General features: G+C 34.6%; 1 protein-coding gene and 2 long non-coding RNA genes across 5 annotated transcripts; 1 reads left to right on the forward strand and 2 right to left on the reverse strand.

Annotated features, from left to right (window-relative positions):
* Window positions 1–2,756, forward strand: LOC145641997 (uncharacterized). Of its 2 annotated transcripts, none has more exons than XR_014115608.1 (3): window positions 1–138; window positions 2,074–2,301; window positions 2,445–2,756. It is a non-coding gene; the product is annotated as an uncharacterized LOC145641997 (long non-coding RNA). The 2 variants fall into 2 exon arrangements; XR_014115607.1 differs by having other exon boundaries at window positions 2,107–2,301.
* Window positions 2,757–2,983: 227 nt separating this feature from the next.
* On the reverse strand, window positions 2,984–6,797 carry LOC145556265 (uncharacterized). Of its 2 annotated transcripts, none has more exons than XR_014091820.1 (3): window positions 6,734–6,797; window positions 4,268–5,073; window positions 2,984–4,138 (listed from the first exon to the last, which is right to left on the reverse strand). It is a non-coding gene; the product is annotated as an uncharacterized LOC145556265 (long non-coding RNA). The 2 variants fall into 2 exon arrangements; XR_014091821.1 differs by having other exon boundaries at window positions 4,268–5,026; window positions 6,734–6,795.
* A 9,761-nt stretch (window positions 6,798–16,558) lies between these two features.
* Window positions 16,559–17,767, reverse strand: LOC145643201 (uncharacterized). The gene has a single exon (XM_081694355.1). The coding sequence runs from the start codon at window positions 17,765–17,767 to the stop codon at window positions 16,559–16,561; it is 1,209 nt and encodes a 402-aa protein (XP_081550481.1).
* Between the last annotated feature and the right edge of the window lie 586 nt (window positions 17,768–18,353).

Consider the following 18,353-nt stretch of genomic DNA (forward strand, 5'->3'; position numbering starts at 1 on the left):
TCTTTCTTGCTCAGCAAGACGCTTCTAGAGCACAATATATTGCAGATTAGTACACCGTTCCACGTTTTCTATACAACGAGCAAACCAATTTGCCCCTCAAAATTATTCATTATTCCCCATTAATCTCGTTTGCTTTAGGTAAATTTCTGCTTTATTTCCGTGATTAATTCTCCTACTTCAACTTTAATCATGTTTTATCATATTTCGTTTACTTTTTTTTTCGTAGTAATTAGTAATTTTTCTAAATTGTTGCTTTCTTTCTGTAACTGATTATGTTCATTCTAAGAATATGTTTTGTTTGATTTTTCATTGTGACATTTTGTCGAGCATCTGGTGTGCATTAGGATTACTCCATTTGTATGTATAAAGTACCACTGCTTTATTTAGGTCCTGGAATTCTTGGATGTTATAAGAATGATTTTAGTAATTTAAATTTCAGAGTCTTGAATATGATTAATTAATTAATTAATTAGGTTTCAGGGATTTGACAAGCATGATCATGAGATTAATTTGGCAATTTAATAAAACTTGCAGTTTGAGGATCATATTAAGGCTCCATTTGTTTTGATGGAAAACATTTTAAGAGAAAAAAAAAACAAAACACGATTGTAAAAATAGCTGTGTAGTGAAGAAATAATGGGAGTGGAAGGGAAACATATGGATTGGAGGAGAGGAAAAGGATGTTAGTTGTAGAGAGGATAATGTGACATTCCATCTTTTCATTCTTGGGAAAACTATTTTACACCTCTAAAAAAATTGGTTAGAAATTTGTTTTCCACCCAAGACAGTATTACAAACCTAGCTATGAAAAATGGGAAAATCATTATCGTAGGTAATGTTTTTATATCAAAACAAACAGAGCCTAAGACAGTCATAATAAGCGTATTGGTTGGTTTTATGGTTATAACTATAAGCATATCATGGGGTTTTTTGGGGGGATCTTGTGAACTTGTAGAGCTCATTTTTGGGTTATTTAGGGATGTTGAAATTTTTGTTATAACTTTTGAATATGCTTATGGGATTTGTTTCATCTTGATTAAGATGTTGTGAGATATTGGGTAAATGCTTTAATATAGTTGAATTTTTGTGCTTACTTTGGTTTGTTGGGGTGAATGGGAATCCTTGATATTAACCCTGCTTTCGAATTAGAAAATCTTTCTCATGTTGGGGTGAAACAAGTGTGTGTGTGTGTGTTTTTTTTTGTGAGGGGGTGGTGGGGTGGTGGGGGTGGGGGGGGGGGGGGGTGGAGGGTGTTATAATGCTAAATTCTAAAATTGTAGTGTCAAATGGTAAGAGTGGAAGCATATGATTCCATGGTGTTGTCTGATAATATGTTGGATTAAAATGTGTATTTAGCCGTTGGCCACCTTAGTGTTTGACAGTTGAAGAACATTCAGTTACTTGAGGTGCGGTTAAATTGTTAATATATCTTAAACAAGAAAATCCATAAAGAATACCATTATAGCTTAGTGTTGAGTTGTTGAGTGTTGTAGGTCATGTTAATGTATCATGTTACTTGAGGTGCAGGTGCAGTTGAAAGTGTATATGTATCTTACATGGGAAAATTCATAGAGAATACCATTATAACTTAGTCCACTTAAAATGTATCACTAAGTTTGATTAGGGACTGGTGGCTACGTGCCTGAATGTTATGAAGAGAGAATTGAAGTTAGCGGATTTGTTGAGGAGAAATAGTAACTTGCTAGACTATTGCACTCAAAAAAACCAATGGGGGTTGCTAGGGGAAATAGGAAAACTTCCTATAGTTCTACCAGATGAAGGTTTAATTAACTTCTTTTATACTTCGTATTAGTGCATCTTGAATCATGGTTAAGAGTATCCTTGCCTAATATATTTGGAATGAAGTACTTGCATGATATTCACTTCTTGCCAGGGAAAAAAAACCCAGTTCTGTGCTTGTGTAAGTTGTCATTTTAGTCCAATGCACATCAATTTTTTTCTGCATCCTTTTAGCTAAAGGCTATGTACAGCAAGCATACGGTTTATCTCCTTCTTAGGTGAACATGATTAGGCCTAATGTTGGCTCACTGTCTCATATCTGAGCATATTCAGATATTCACTCTAGTGTCAAACCTTTGAACACAGGTTGACATGGAAGCCCAGAAGAGTGAATCTGCAACGAAACCTTCTACAAGTGCACCTGCTGCGGCAGCCACTTCATGCCGGAAGAAGAAGAGCGAAGAAGCAGCTTTCCTTGAGGATATAAAGGACCACATTGACGAGTTTGTTCATGCCTCAATGGATGAACACAAGGAATGCTTCAAAAAAACCATCAATAAGGTTTGATTACATATCCCTTTCATCATAAATTAGACTTGTGTTTCTTCAAAAAAAAAAAAAAAAAAGACTTATGTTCTGTTATCATTCTGAGCTGATATGTTTCATCTGAGTTCTTAACACGTTAGAATTTCCTGTTATTGCAGATGTTTGGGTTGTCAAGGAAAGTTGCAGAGAAAGAAAAGAATGCTGAACAGCAGGAAGTCGAAAGTGTTCTGCCTCTTCAGACAACAATTTCAAACTAGACTGATAATCATTAATTGCAGAGTAGTTTATGGTTTCTTATCTTTCAGATACAGTATGGAACGGCTCATAGTTTAGAATGGAGGTGTATGGTGTTCTTTGCTTGCTCTATGATCACTACACTGGTTTAATGTTTATATATATTGTCTAAATCCTAAATGTGAATGATGTTTCTACTCGGAGTTGATGGCAGATTAATAAAGAGTGTTACTAATGCGTTTAATAGTAAATTATTAATGAGTAACTTTTCATTCCCTGCTTGACTAATCTTTCCTTAGTCCTCATAGAGGACTTCCAAGTTATTATAATTGGGGGTGTCTTTATTAGCATATCACCGCCCCATATATCCAAAATTGTATCTGCTGTTAGTCGTCGACCTGTTTCACAAAATACCTTGTGATATGCATTTAAATTTTTAAGCATCTCACACAGTTAATAGAAACTTGTAATTCTTAATTCGCATATTAAGCCATGGACAAAGTTAATCATTTACTGCTAACATATGTCATATATTCGAAAATCAGATTAGCCTATACAAAGAACATCCAAGTATCTAAGCAACTTGAGGCGCATAAAGAAGATGCTCATTCTTTTCTTCTCACTCCACAGCTCCATCCACTCTCCCAAAATGATTAAAATATGATGCAAATATCAGTCACTCTTTAGAATAAGGTATGTAATTCTATAGTGTTGGATCACTAGGAAGGAATCTAATAGTTGGAACATGAAAAGGTGTTGGTACAAAGCCGTATCAGTACAATTGCTTCATCAACTTGATGCAATATCAAAGTATTCTATAATCACAAACGTATTGTATTCGTATCACGTATGACCGTAAGTCCTTAACATCATATGCCCATCTGATCTTTAGCTCATGAAGTCAATAACAGCAACCTGTAATGGCCGTAAGCCCTTCCCTGCTATCAGAACAAACAAAATTATCAATAGAGAAGAATCATGAAGGACAAATGATGATAAAAAAGAATGCACCAGTAATAGATCCTCACGAAAATGCAGCACCTTAACGCCTAAATTTAATCCAAAGAAAGATTAACATAATCGTGAACATACTTATAGCAGACAAGCTTAAGGTTAAAGCCATCTAGAATGGTCCAAAAAACATCATAAATCATGTTCCACTAGGAGAATATTGTCTAGCAATTGGGATAAAAAGGGGAAAAGGAAATGTAAAATCAAAGATAAAAGGTAGAAGCCTTTGTCCAAGCTATTGAGAACTGAATAGAGCAGAAGCTTAATAATATGCCATTATGGGACCTTTATGAATGTGACTGTAAGGAAAAGGTAATAATGCAACATTCATGCACAGATAAAAAGTTCAAAAAAGAACTTGCAGCGGTTTGTTCGTACCACCGTAGCTAGAATCACAAGTACTGAAGGAAGTATATTGTTCCTTATACCTGACATACTCACCTTAGTTTCAGAAACAATAAGCTCAAAACAAAGCATCAGGTACTTAGAAAATTTCAGAGGTTAAGTTGCTGATAGCTGACCTCATCACTACTAAGTACTAACTAGGCTCATCCCATATAAGAAACGGAATACCTTTTCCTCGCGCCTTTAAAATTAATGTCTAGTCCTGCCACAATATAGTGAGCTTAATTATTCCTGAGACTCTGACATCTTTGTCATAATAGAAGGGATGCACAGAAACAAAAGGAAAAATTATTACAGAAAGAGAGAAAAAAAGAGAGGTCTAACAACATACTTAGAATACTAGCATTTTATTCATTGAAGTGAGGACTTAGGGGATGTAGCAGTGATGCTACTTCCTGTATTCCACCGACAAGATAACCGATCAAGTAGAAGCCCTTATCTCACTGGATGGAGTTTACCATATGAACAAAAAATTCATCACCCCAAATTGTAATGCAAACAATATGAATAATGTGACTAATAATTAGGTACAGCATGCCAAATGTCGTTCAATGATTGATACATAAGATACACCATTAACAGTCACCCTCTAAACTTGTCACAGGATGTTAAGAATTGTATATTCTTATGTAATAGTGTAGTATGTATGTGTATCTGTCAACAGTCACCCTCCAAAATTATCAATTTTTACAACTAAGGTGTCAATTGCAACATTTTCATAGTATTTACCATTTACTTGATACAATTCTCAACTTCTCATTAATCACATTTAGAATCCAAGATTTTTCTCATGCCCACCCAAAAATTCCATTTTGTTGGCCTGCTGCTAAAAGTTGAGGTTCCTGCTTCCATTGCCTAAAAAGTATAATAATGAGGCTGTATAAAAAATTCAGTGCTCCAAAGCACAGTTGTAAGGTATATTATCTCTAGTCCAAACTATGGACCACCGCTAGGAGAATGGAAAAGCAGGTGGAGAAGAATCTACCAGCTACTTTACATATGAAGACGACTAGTTGACAAAGATCCATTCCAACCTTCTGTGGTAAAGGAGTATCTTGATGCAGCTCTTGCTCATTTTCTAGAGAGATTCCTGGGAAGATGAAGTATACTTTGAGTTAATGGGTAAGTATCGTCATACTGCACCAAATAAAAAAAATTCAGTAAAACCAATGGATAATTTCTCTTCTTTCTAAAACTAAATGCATGCAATACAGCATAAAAAACTTATTTAACAAAATGTTTCAGTTCTCATCCATTATTAGTTTTGGCAAATCAGTTATTACCCTCAAGAGATTTAGGGAGGACAATAAGATCTTGTTTGTCGTATTATTTTTACTGAAAGGAAGATGCCACAGGTACAAGCCCAAAGGAATAATCCAATCACAGTCACAACTCACAACCTTCCAACTTGTAATTTCCAGTATACATATCTTGTCCACTTGTAAGATTATTCCAAAAAAAAAAAAGCTTAATATGTTGGGGCTCATTTAAGCAACTTGTAGAGAGAATCAAACTCTTATCATATTCATAGACAATCTTCAGATAATATGGTCTTATTTTTACCATAACTTTTTGTGGGAATATTTAGGTTCTTTCGAAAGATCCTCTTTCTGTGTTGACATAAAACAAGATGAGATGAGCAAACACTTAAACCAAAATATCACTCAGCACCATAATTTTACCAAAGAATAATTACTAATCAATTTCCATTACCTTTGTTCCTTATACTATATGTTATTATTACACTCTAATATGGATCTTCCAATAGGCCTGCACTAGCATATGCTCTTAGAGTAGAACAAAACATACAAGACATGGAGTATTAGCGCTAAGTTTCTAACAACAACAATAGAATAATATGAAATACTGTGATGATCAAAATTAAGAAATCATCCTAAAAGGAACATCAATAATGTTGTCATGTAAATAAGGACAGTGTGAATACAGACTACAGAGTATTAATTAACTTAGTGAGATAAATATGCACAAAATGCACTTATGAGGAGCATTTGCAACACTTTCAGGGGTGGGAAAAAGAGTTGTTGATCAAGTAATAAAAAATAATAATCAATTCTTCTCTTGAAATTGGCTTTGCTAATATGAAAGCATCCTAGAATGTACCAGGGACTACCACTGCCCACTGGCAAAGAACCATGCATCCAACAAAACAAGAGGACCAAAAAAATGTCAAAACTATCATGAAAAAAATTCTGTTCAGTGACCATCCAATTAATGCAGATATCACATTATCAATTACATGGGGTAGAGTTTGATCGTCATAACCTAAGAGGTATTATGTCTATAGGTCCAAAATCGTACTAATCATTGTGCTGAACTAGAAGTCCTTTATAATCTATTAAATTTTTCTTTATTTTAAAAATACAACAGAAAATTGCTGACAAAAAATGTAAGACAAATCTCATAATCAGTTAAATTGGCCAGAACAACTAGTTTCCAACACTGTTTTCTGGATAAAAAAAAATGATATAAATAAGCAAATTGATCATCACACTAAAAGAACCACTTGTAGCAAATAGTATTACATATATTCTATTTGCTAGAGTGTATCAATAAGAAGAGATGAGGTCGAATCTAGAGCATCTAAGGTTATGAGCTAAATATGACATATTGTCCATTGCATGAGTATCATGAAAGCTTATACATGCAAGAGATTGTTGTATTCATGAATCATGACACCTAAAATATGTCTAACTTCGTATAAGAAATACGTGTTTGCATGACAAGAGAAGGTTTCCAAAATCAAGAAAATACAAGAGAAAAGTGTCATTGATAATACCAGTAACTGAGCAAAGAGCTCCATGCCTCCAAGAGCCACTCAACATTGTTCCCGTCCAAATCCTGCAGAGTTAACATAAATAAGCTTAAGTTTTCAAGATTGGTTAATCACAGAACTTTGAGAAATACAACAGTAGCAGCCATCAACTGTTTCTAGCCCTTAACGAGACCTTAGGACAGTAAAAGCTAAGAAAATAGGCAAGCTAATTACACGAACTGAGCTATTACAATTCGATTGAAACCAAATTCAATAAAATACGCTTACAAATTTGCTACAGAGTTATGTAGTGCTCTTCTAGCTCATAAATCATTAACAAAAGGACCCAATCCCCCACTGAAGAAGTAGATAGTATTGTAAACTTGGACTTTAAGAAATCTCATCAGATCATGGTATAGATTAAGCTGGCCAGCTGGAGAACTTTAGGGCGGAGTTGAAGACAAAGTCTAGTGAAATTTCACTGCTAAGATGCAGCATCAGAAGATTATATACAAAGAATTCATCACCTATATCACTATATGCATAATTGGCTTATAATTCAGTCATGAAATTAGTATGGCCTGTGGAATGAGTTTGTGACTGCAGAGATTCACATTCTGCAGAGTCAAGGATAGCAAAGCAAACTGGTTGATCTACACAAGTTTCATCCTTTTTTATGTATCCAGTAATTTTTTCAGCCATTGATAAGTTTTAAGTTATTTGAAACTTCATACAAATACATGCAAACTCTTTTAGTTACTTTAGTGACAACATATGATGAGGACCACAACTTTTCTCTTCGTTTTTATTTTTAAATAATTGTATAGCTACTAGCTATTTTATTACTCTAAGTCAAAGATCATATACTTTCATGGATTTCATCGAATAAAAAAGAAAACAAATGCAGCCAAATTATCTAAAATAAGACAACATGTAAAGCATGCCTGTGTGCTTGATATGGTATTGCTTTAGAATCTTATTACGATTATATGAGGTAATTTTGCTTAAATGGAATCTTAAGGCATTAATCGAACAAATTGTCACCTGTGAAACTGCGAAGGAACATGCAGGTACAAAAATGAATTAATTATTAGAGATATTTTCCTTCAGCTTTCTATCCTGCTCTACTTTTTTCATCCTGCATATTTTTTGTGGTTCTTAGGAACCAAAATCACTAAAATTCCACAATCTTTAGATTCGCCTCATGCAAAAACTTTGCCTGGTTGGCATCAGCCATCAGCAATCAGCCATCAGCCACCAGTCCACACTATAAATAGCAGGCATTGCAAACTCTCAGCTCATAACAAATCCTCTCTCGACTACAGCTTTTCCTTAAAAAAAAAACTTCCCTTTCGATTTCCAAATACCTATAACTTCCAAACTGGTTCTCATTATTGTCTTTTTTACTAAGAAGTAACTACCTTGGGCGTACTACAAACTATCCTCCTCTCTCGTTCACATTTTCTTAACTTCTTTAAACAAACAACTAAAGCTTAACTCAATAATGTCTTCTAATGGCTGGACTCCACAACAAAACAAGGCTTTTGAAAGCGCTCTTAACAAGTACGACAAGGATACACCTGATCGTTGGAACAATATTGCCAAAGAGGTTGGTGGAAAATCTGTGGACGATGTAAAGAAACGTTATCAAGAACTCCTTGAGGACATCCAACACATTGAGTCAGGCCGAGTGCCCTTCCCTTACAATTGGAAGATGTAACCAAAGGTATGCACCATAATCCAACTCTAGAAGTTTTTCACTATATTTGACTTCTCATTGTACCACACAAATATCTTCTATGATTCTACACTCGCACTATAAACTTTTGGTATAGGAATCTATGCTATTCCTATATGCTAAGTGATTCCTTCCGTTTCAAAAACCATTGTCCATACACACACACACACTCGTACACACACGCCAATTGTAATCTATAAGGAGGCGTAAACTAGTAAGCCTTATTAGTCAATTACATTATATACCATGTATTGCTTGAAGCATATACTACATCAAAAACCTTGAATATGAACATTTCAACCCCTATTATTTCCCTAACCAAGCATTAAATAACAATAATAACACATTTTCATACAATATTACTTCTAAACTAATAAAAACAATAACTAAATTAGTCTCTAATTATGTTTCTTAAATGAATGTGCAGGATGAAGAATACAAAAATTCAATCAAAGATCGTTATTGGGGGTGAAAAAAACCGACTGTGGCTATTACACATTGGTGCTAATGATTTAGAATTTCTCGTTCTAGTTGTTTTCGCAAAATTGTTACTTCGTAAATGGTTTCATTTTTGTAACATATAGCTATATGTATCAAATACCAAAAAATGCAATGTATTGATGCTCCTAAATGCGCAAGCATGTATCAATTGGGAGCCAATCAATTGTATACAATTGTGTTTGTAATTACATAATATCTGTGCAATAGAATTATTGTTTGTACTTAAAATTCACAAATAGAGTTGTAACTCAAAACATATGAAATTGAATAATGTTTTATAATTTGAAGCTAGGGTTTGAGAAAATCTCACCTTATGCTTGGAATTCTGAAGTAAGCGCGACTGTGATTGAGTTTGATTAGGGGGAGAGAGAGAATTGAAGGAGATTTTGGGTGAGTGATTGTGAAAAAGGGCGGGAATTTCAAACCTAGTTGCAAAGTGTTTTCATGCTACTTTGAATTGGAGTAAGGAATAGAATGGAATGATTCTTATATATAGCCCTTTGCACGGTGCACCTAAAAATAAAGTTAAGATAAAATATAATTGGAAAAATTAGAAAAAAAATAATCCCAACTTTTATCAATTTTGGTAGAATAATTCTAACTTTGAATTATTCTGGAATAATCCGAACTTTGGGAAACTTCTTTTTCTTCAATCCCAAACCGGTCAACCAAAGTCAATGACCTATTATATCAGGTCATTTGACACGTGTCAAGTCCTAATTGGTATAAAAAAATTTAAAAAATTAATAAAAAAAAACAAAAAATAAGAAAACCACCCAGCATCCCCTTCCCCCACCGAAGCATGCACCTGACCACCACCATAGCCTAGCCCGTCGCCCCACCGATCACCCTAACCTCCACAACCACAGCCCAGGCCGCCGCATCTCCCCCGCACATTGAGTCGCCGTTTTGCCCTCTCCCCGAAAACCCACGCAATCACCGAAATCACCAACCCCAAAAACCACCGTAACCCCAAATTGCAACCACGAGACCCCAAAACACTCCTCTCCCGCCTTGAAACCCTAGCATCTAGGGTTTTCGATGGTGGGAGGGGAGTGTTTTGGTAGTTTTCGGGAGTGGGCTGGTGGCTTTGAGGGATTTTCGAGAGTGGGGTTGGTGGCTTTTGGGGTTTTCGAGTATAAGGGCCGGTGGTTCTTCGGGTTTGACTGGTGGCCTAGAAGTTTCGGAGAGGGGGGTGGTGGTTTGCCTCGGAGCGGCGACTTTAGGGGTGGGGGAAGGCTGGAGGTCTGGTGAGGAAGGTGGCTGGCCTGGGTGGGTTGCCGGATTGGCTGGTTGTTTTTTTTTTTTTTGTTTTTTTATAAATATTTTTAGCCAATTAATTTGTGACACGTGTCACTTTGACGAAAAAATAAATAAATTTAACCCATTCAACCGATTACCGGTATTTGGGATTGTAGAAAAAGAAGACCCCCCAAAGTTCGGATTATTCTACCAAAATTGATGAAAGTTGGGATTATTTTTTCTAATTTTTCCAATATATAATTTCTCACTTTGATATTCATAGTATTTTAGTCCCTCAATTTTTAAATGACTCACTTTTAGGCACAAATTAGTTGGATCGCTTACCTTGATTTGGCATGCCAGAAAGGTAGAACTCTTGCTTAGTGCTTGCATTAAGCATAGTTTAGGGACATTAGTGCACACACTTTTCAAGCACAAATTAGTTGACTAAGCATAGTTTAGGGATGTTAGTGCACATGTGGCAATAAATTTAATGATTTTAAAAGAAAAGTTTAGGGATCTTCAACTGATGAGTAAACATTAGTTCATTTAGAATGAAAGTTTAGGGACCTATAGGAACACATAGGAGTGATTACAAGTTTTAATCCATAAGTGTAATTAAGTTCAATTAAATTAATTTGATTTCAACAAAGGAACTTGCTAACGAACGCCCCAGGGCGTTGGATAAGCGTTTAAAATATTGCCTAAAATAGTATTAATTTGGGAAAACGTGACAAAATCACGTGTCGATCGGTGTAACTAATGTTTATTTTAATTTAATCTTCTACTATTAGCTAGCTTATCCAACGCCGCCGGGGCGTTCGTTAGCTTTTGCCTTCAACAAAACCAAATTAATTTTAGTAACAATTATTAACTTTATAAAAATATATAAGTGAGAGATATTTTAAGTGTGAAATTCATGGTCATCACTTACTTTCTCTCACTAAATCTTGCTATAATACGCAATTTGTTTGTGGAAGAAAAATTCCTTCTTAGTTCTAGGGCAATTATTATTATCTCCTAAAATGCTAAATAAGAAACCCTAAAAATTGCCACACAAATACCCAAAAAATTGAAATTTATTTTGAACATAAACACAGAGGAAAAAAAAAACCTTGAAAATTGGCACACAAAACCTAAAAAAATTGAAACCCTTTTAAAAAATAAACGCATGAAAAAAAATTGTCATTTTGAAAGAAAAGTGGGGTAGTATTATTTTTTATTCTAGTTTTCGTATTTCTATTTAGTTTTATATTAAAAAGTTTGGGTTATGTCTTAATCGCTACACGATTTTGCGCTAATTGGCGAAGAGTAAAGCAATAAGTTTTTTAAAAATTATGACGTAGTGGCTCTTCGGAGGTGATGGTTGTTTGGTGGGTAGTGGGGTAACAAGTTAGAGAGTGGTTAAACAAAGTGAATAGGGTACATTTTATTTGGGGCATGTTTGTAAAGTCATGTTAAAATACGGGCGTTACCCTATAAATTAAATATCGGACGTAGTTTAGCGATTCACAAAAGGATATAAAACATATCATGATTATGAAATTCTGTTAGCAATTTTTATTCTTGCCAACTCACTTTATAAATATTTGGTAAAAAAAAAAACCTCACATTATAGATTGCTAAGCTATATATATATATATATATATATATATATATATATATATATATATATAAATAATTAATTGGCTTGTGATATGTAACAAGTCTTTGAACTTTATCTTGAAAAAATATAAAAATTAATGACACATCAAATTGATTATTGAATCAAATTGATTATTGAATGGTCCGTTAACTTTGCTAAGTTGGCTTTGAAATTCCTAAACTTTGTCGACTAAACTTTTCCTCCATCAGAAATGGCAAGGCTTGGGTGGTTGAGGCCTTGAGGGGTCATTTTGACTCATTTAAAAGTTGAGGGACTAAAACGCTACATATAACAAAATTTAGGGACTTTACTTTACCTTTAACTCCCTAAAAATATCATTTGCTCATTTTGATGATTGTTAATTTTTTTTATTTTTATTTTATATTATTTTTTGTTGTTGTTGTTGTTGTAGAGATTACTTGTATATTTATCAAATTAATGACCCATTATTTGAACTTGTGACCTTAGGTATTTAATTAGCTCCTCCTCCAACCACTAAACCACATGCAATCAATATTAAAATCGAGACCTTTTTTTTTCTTACACTAAGATGGATCTGCCTCTAGGATGACCTTATCCTTTGGATGACTTAATCATACTTTTGTATCACAAATTGTAACCCTTTCAAAGTATACTCCAATATATAACAAATTTGGGATAGTGATTCGGATTAAGTCGTTAGTCTAAGGGTTATTTAGGGTCATTATTGGAAATTGTGGGCTTGAGGTGATTTAAGTATGTATGATAACATCTCTCTTGTTTTTGCTACTTTTGAAATATACATTATCAAAGCTAGCTAAGCGCATGAAATCAAATTTAGGCAGAATTTTTGGACCAAATTTCAAGTCCCAACCTCTTTTTTTTTTTTTTTTTTTTTTGGGATTTTGAGCAACCTAAAAATTCATTTTTAAATAAAAATTTGTCCCTACCCGAAGCCTTGGCTAAAATGGACCGAGTTTTTTAGGGAAAAGCCTGTCCCGTGATCTCCTCTATTTTGAAAACAAATCAGTACGTAAACAATCCTTAAATACAATTTTGAATTTTGCGTAAATAGGTACTTTCAACTACCCAAGTCTTTGTAACAAATTGTAAAAAGTTATTTGTATATCTTTTTACTCATTCTCTCGTGAACATAGTGCTCTATCTTTCTCTATCACTCTTTGCAACCCATATTTTTTTTTTCGATGTCACTATCAAGACATCGGTGTCCAATTCAATTTCGCGGTTATGAAAGGAAAACAAACGATATTTTTTTTTTTAAAAAAAGAAGTCCTAAAGGACATTAAATTTCATTAAATAAAGCCATAGGCATCTACAATTGACAATTAACGATAATAAAAATAAATTTAACAAAATCAAACAAAAATAAATCGGGGAAGGGCTAAGAATCCAAATACATAAATTTAACAATTCGGTACATTCTTGATTCGTTGTCTCATACAATTTTTGAGTGGATCCGTCGCCGCTTCACAATTTTATCAGATAGTTAATTCGTGCTGATTCCGTAACTCGAATTCGAGTCATAATCAATTGTAGCCCCGCACAACTGGAGACCAAATTAAACACAAATAAAACCTTGTCTTTCGGTGGAGTTCGAAAAACCTTGTCTTTCGATGGAGTTCGAAAAACCTTGTCTTTCGAAGGAGATCGAAAAACCTTGTCTTTCGAAGGAGATAGACCCTTTCCTTCGAGGGAGACATTATTATTATAACCTAAGAAACAAAAAGCTTAAAAGAAAATAAAGATTGGGGCTTTTTACCGGTAAAATCCGATGGAAGCTCTTTCAAAATTTACAATGGAGGCTAGAGTTTAGGAGAGAGAAGAGGCTAGGGTTTTTCAAGTATTGTAATAATAATAATAATAACGATACTTTTAGTTGACTAAATTAGTAATCTGATTTTGAGCCATACAACTGTTAGGGATGCATATTAAATACAATTCCTAAAATGGTATAAGTTTGAGAATTTATAACATAATCAAGCGTAAATCAATGTTAATCATTTAGTAATAAATCTTAATTTTTTTTTAGTCTTCTTATTATAATGGTCTTATACTTCCTCCGTTCTTTTTTTATTGCACCATGAGAGATTTCACACTTCCCAATACATTACTTTAGCTATTAATATCTTCTATTTTACTTTTGTAAAAATTTGATATTTGAAAAGTAAATTTCTAGACGAATCTAACTAGATCCTATATAACTATGTTTTTCCTAATGGATAAATCACAAATGATAGTCAAAGAAGATTAAATGAATAGTGTAAAAGTCCTTATGGTGCAATAAAAGAAAAACGGAGGAAGTATATCATTTTCCTCTACCTATTGTGTTTGACTTTGTTCTCGTCACCTCCGAGTAATAATATTCAGTAAAAAATAATTTAAGATCATGCGTTGACTTAAATTTTGATTCAGTAAAAATAATTTAAATTTAGTAAAAATAATTTAAGATCAATCACTGAACTAAATTTTAATATAGTAAAAATAATTTCAATTCATTTAAAAAGTTATGAACTTTATTTAACAAATTTTATAAAAGCGATGATTACGAAAATATAATTTCAATCTAAGTTTTAATCAATAAAAATAATTTAAACTTAGTAAAAATAATTTTGGTTTAATAAGCTAAATTCTAATTTAGTTAAAATAATTTCAATTTATTAAAAAATCCGAACTTTATTTAACAAATATTATGAAAAATGATGATAGGCTTGTAATATATATACTCCCTCTGTTTCATTCTTATTTCTTGCAACATTTGCCATTTTTGGATGGTTCACATTTCTTGCAACAAATATTTTTTTTCCTTATGTAGTAAATTTTTAAAGGTAAATTTACCATATTACCCTTGCTTATGTATCATTAATTTGATAAATGACCCTAACCTATTTGTAATTACATTGTTAAATTATCATCAACTGATAATCATTCCCACCAAAAAAATCATCACCCTTTATTTTATCTCCCCTCTATTTTTATCCAACTGATTCTTGAACAAAATTGTTCATCTTCCCAACCACTTCATTCAATTCATCTCCAGTTTTTTCACCAAACTGCATTTACTCCATGGCTTCCTCGTCTCTCTCCTCTCCCTTTAAAATCGAAAGTTTCTCTCTCCTGTTTTTTTGGAACCCTAGTTCATTTGCTGTGAATCGCCGCTTTCTCCCTCTTTCTAACTTTCCACCTTACTCCCCTTCTAGATCTATCGTTTTTCCTGAGTCACAATATGAGTTCCTCTGGAAAAAAAAACGATGCTTCGTTGTTTTTCTTTGAGAATCTTCCCCCTGAAACACCCAAGGATGACCTCCCTCCAGGTGCGACTCGATACTTCTGTGAGAGGGGATATGGGAAGATCAAACCCTTGTGGCGCGCTAGGATGAGGTCGCTCTCCTGTAGGGTTCGCCGTGGTGCGAAACTTGATGTACCTTCTGATGATGAGAGTGAGGTCCAGTCTGAATTGGCCGGAAAAACCCTAAAGAACCCTATTGAGGTGACAGATCTGGAAGGGGAGACTGAAGGCGAGGGATCTGTGAATGGGGAAGCTGCTGGGTCTTCTAAAGGGGTGCTGAAAGAGTCCCGTTCTAAGGCGGTGATCGAAGGCGGTGAGTCCGTCACTGCCAAACAGTAGAAGAAAGGGTCCCTCTCAGGGATGAAAAGGGTGAGATCTGGGCTGCTTGTTGATCAGGAGCTTCTTTGTGATGAGGATTACATGGATTTTCTGAGGGATATGCACCCTGAGTGGTTCTCTAACAATTAACCCTGCAGCGTATAACCTTTCTTCTCCTCAATTCATGTTTATTTTGTTCTCCATTTGTTTTATTGTCGCTGCTTTACTTGCCTTTTGAGTCCCTATATCATTGTTGTCTTAATATGGCTTGTGGTAATCTCTGTGTTGGTTGGTTTATCATTTTGATGATGTTTTTATTCTCTGTTATGGTATTTGGTTTGTTAGTAGTCTCTGTCTTGGTTGTTCTGTGATGGCTTGAATGTTGGTTTGATAATGGCCAAGGGATTGTTATGTTGATGAATAATGAAGTCTTATGTTATATTGTTGGTGAAAGTGTGTTCTTTGTGACTATATGCTATTAAGAGTCCCACTCTTATGCACAATGACTGCCTTATGGGATATCAATCTATGTTTCTCTGTGTTTCAGCAACCCCCCTTTATGACTGATGGTGTTTTGACTACCCACTGATTTTAATTGCCATGCTATTCTGTTGCCTTATGATGTTTTGTTGTGAAGAGTCCCATCCTATGTATGTTTGGGTTAGTCCCATCCTAGGTTTTGTGTGACTAAGCCTTAGTAGATTGAGCCATGTGATGAAGGGACTCATTTGAATAATAGTTGCTAGTGGTAGCATTGCTCCATCAATGGCCATATGGCCCTGGTGTTGAGGTAACAACCCTAGCTCAACTGCTTGATATATACATACCCTTGCTGATGGTAAATCAATCATTTTTTTGTTCAAAAGATGCATTCATATCATAATAACCAACAGCTTACCAATTACACCCATGTTTTCAAAATAAAAATGCCCTAACTTTACATGATTGCCTTACATGTGTTGCATTTAGTTGATCAAAATACACATAACCTAAGCATTACCTAAAAAACATTGTAACATTTTAATAACAAACACTAATTCTTACCTAGTCAGCAAAATACTATGAAGGTTATGTGTGGCAGTCATACATACTTGTAAGGGTCTTTGCATTTCTCTGTCTTCAATCAGCATCAACTTCCATTTGTTGGTCTTCATCTGCTGCATTTGTTGTTGGGATGAACATGGTGTCTAGATAATTCACAGCTTGATGTATCAACTGCCTAGGAACATGTAGATGTTTAGAAAGTACACCTAACTTGTCAAGCTTCTTCTTCTTCATATGAGGTGGTGAGAAATTGTTTCCTCCCTGTTTTTCCAGGACCTTTATCATGACTGACTGTAATGTAAGCCATATATACTTGTTGGCCTTAGCCTCAAAAGCATTGTATGCATTGATCATCTTTTTGATTAAGTCATCCAAAGTTGTGGGGAAGGGTTGATATTGTAGGGACTGAATGACTTTGAACAACCCTAGGTCTAAGACATTCAAGTCAGGAGATTGAGATGGTTGATACACCATTTCTATATTAAAACCATTAGCATGACATGCAGCAATGAATTCTTCATCTTTTGGAATTTGATGAGGCCTTGCATTGTTCCATTGTATTTTGACATTTTTTGGGACACTCTCTGGCCATTGTTGGTGTATTGCTGGGATGATGTGTTCCATTAGCATTTCTCTTATAGCATCTTTGTTGACATTCTGTACAGCCTTAGTTTCCAATGTACCAGCTTCTCTGTTTTTGCTCTTTTTCTTTGCTATCTGTTTTTTGACAAATGGAAATATACCATACTTTCCATCATGCAGTAGAGTCCCATTTCTTGCATAAATAGGTTTGCCTATCATTGCCATGAACATGGCCTTGATCTTAAACCTCTTTGACAATTGACACCTGTAAGGATCTTCCTCTTTTGGAAGGAGATAGAATTTTCTGGTTTCAGGGTTCAAGTAGAACCATTTTTCATCTATGTGAATTACTTCTTGCATGTCAACAAACTTTGGGTCCCCTTGAGTTGGAATAGGGTTTATGTGACTTAATACCCACTTCAACCTTGCCACCTTATGATTGGATGTCAATGCAGGATGGTAGCTGCTTGTGTGTGTCCTCAGTCTTCCTTTCTTCCTTAATCTGTGAATTGTTGAATGTGAAACATTCAGTGCACCTGCATAGCTTCTCTCTGTTGTTCTTTTGTATAATGGGACAGATTGCAACCATTCATCAGAGTACTCTTTGGGTTTTGGACCAGTCCTTCCCAATTTTTTGGATCTGACATCAATGACATTCCCCTGAGCCATTTGCTTCTTAATGTCTGCATACAATCTTGACATTGTTGATCTATGAATGTTATGCTATCTTGCTTGTTGTGATAAAAAAAACTCCTTGGCAGATCACCTCCTTGCATTTTTAACAGAATGACATTCACTATTTGCCTTTTCTGTTCAATGGTAAGGTCTCTCCTCTTCTCTCCTTGTTGGGTTGTCTGCTGTTTCTATAAAATCTGAGAGTATGCCCATTCTGTAGCATACTCATCCTCTGAATATGTACTGGACAGTGATGAGTCACTCGATAAAGCTTCTTATTCTTCTCCTAGAAACTGTTCTATTGAAAAAAAATTCTTCCATATCCATATCCATTAACAGATACTACCTTGTTCTGAACCAGGTCTGGCGATGGTGATGAAGTGGAGGATGCAACTTTTTGGACAACTCAAACGGAACCTGGTTTTTGAAGATTTCAAAATGAAGCCGCTGCCCTAATTTAGCACTAATTAGATGTTAGGATGTAGGCTGGGTGTATTTATGGTAGTTTTTGAACTTGTTTAGTGCTAACTTTTGTTGATTTTAATGATGACATGTATTCATTAGGTGGTAAATGAAAATGGTGGTGTAATGAATTTATGTGTATTGTTGTTTT

Source organism: Chenopodium album, chromosome 8, assembly GCF_948465745.1.
Source record: "Chenopodium album chromosome 8, dcCheAlbu1.1, whole genome shotgun sequence".
In the NCBI taxonomy this organism is placed as follows: domain Eukaryota; kingdom Viridiplantae; phylum Streptophyta; class Magnoliopsida; order Caryophyllales; family Amaranthaceae; genus Chenopodium; species Chenopodium album.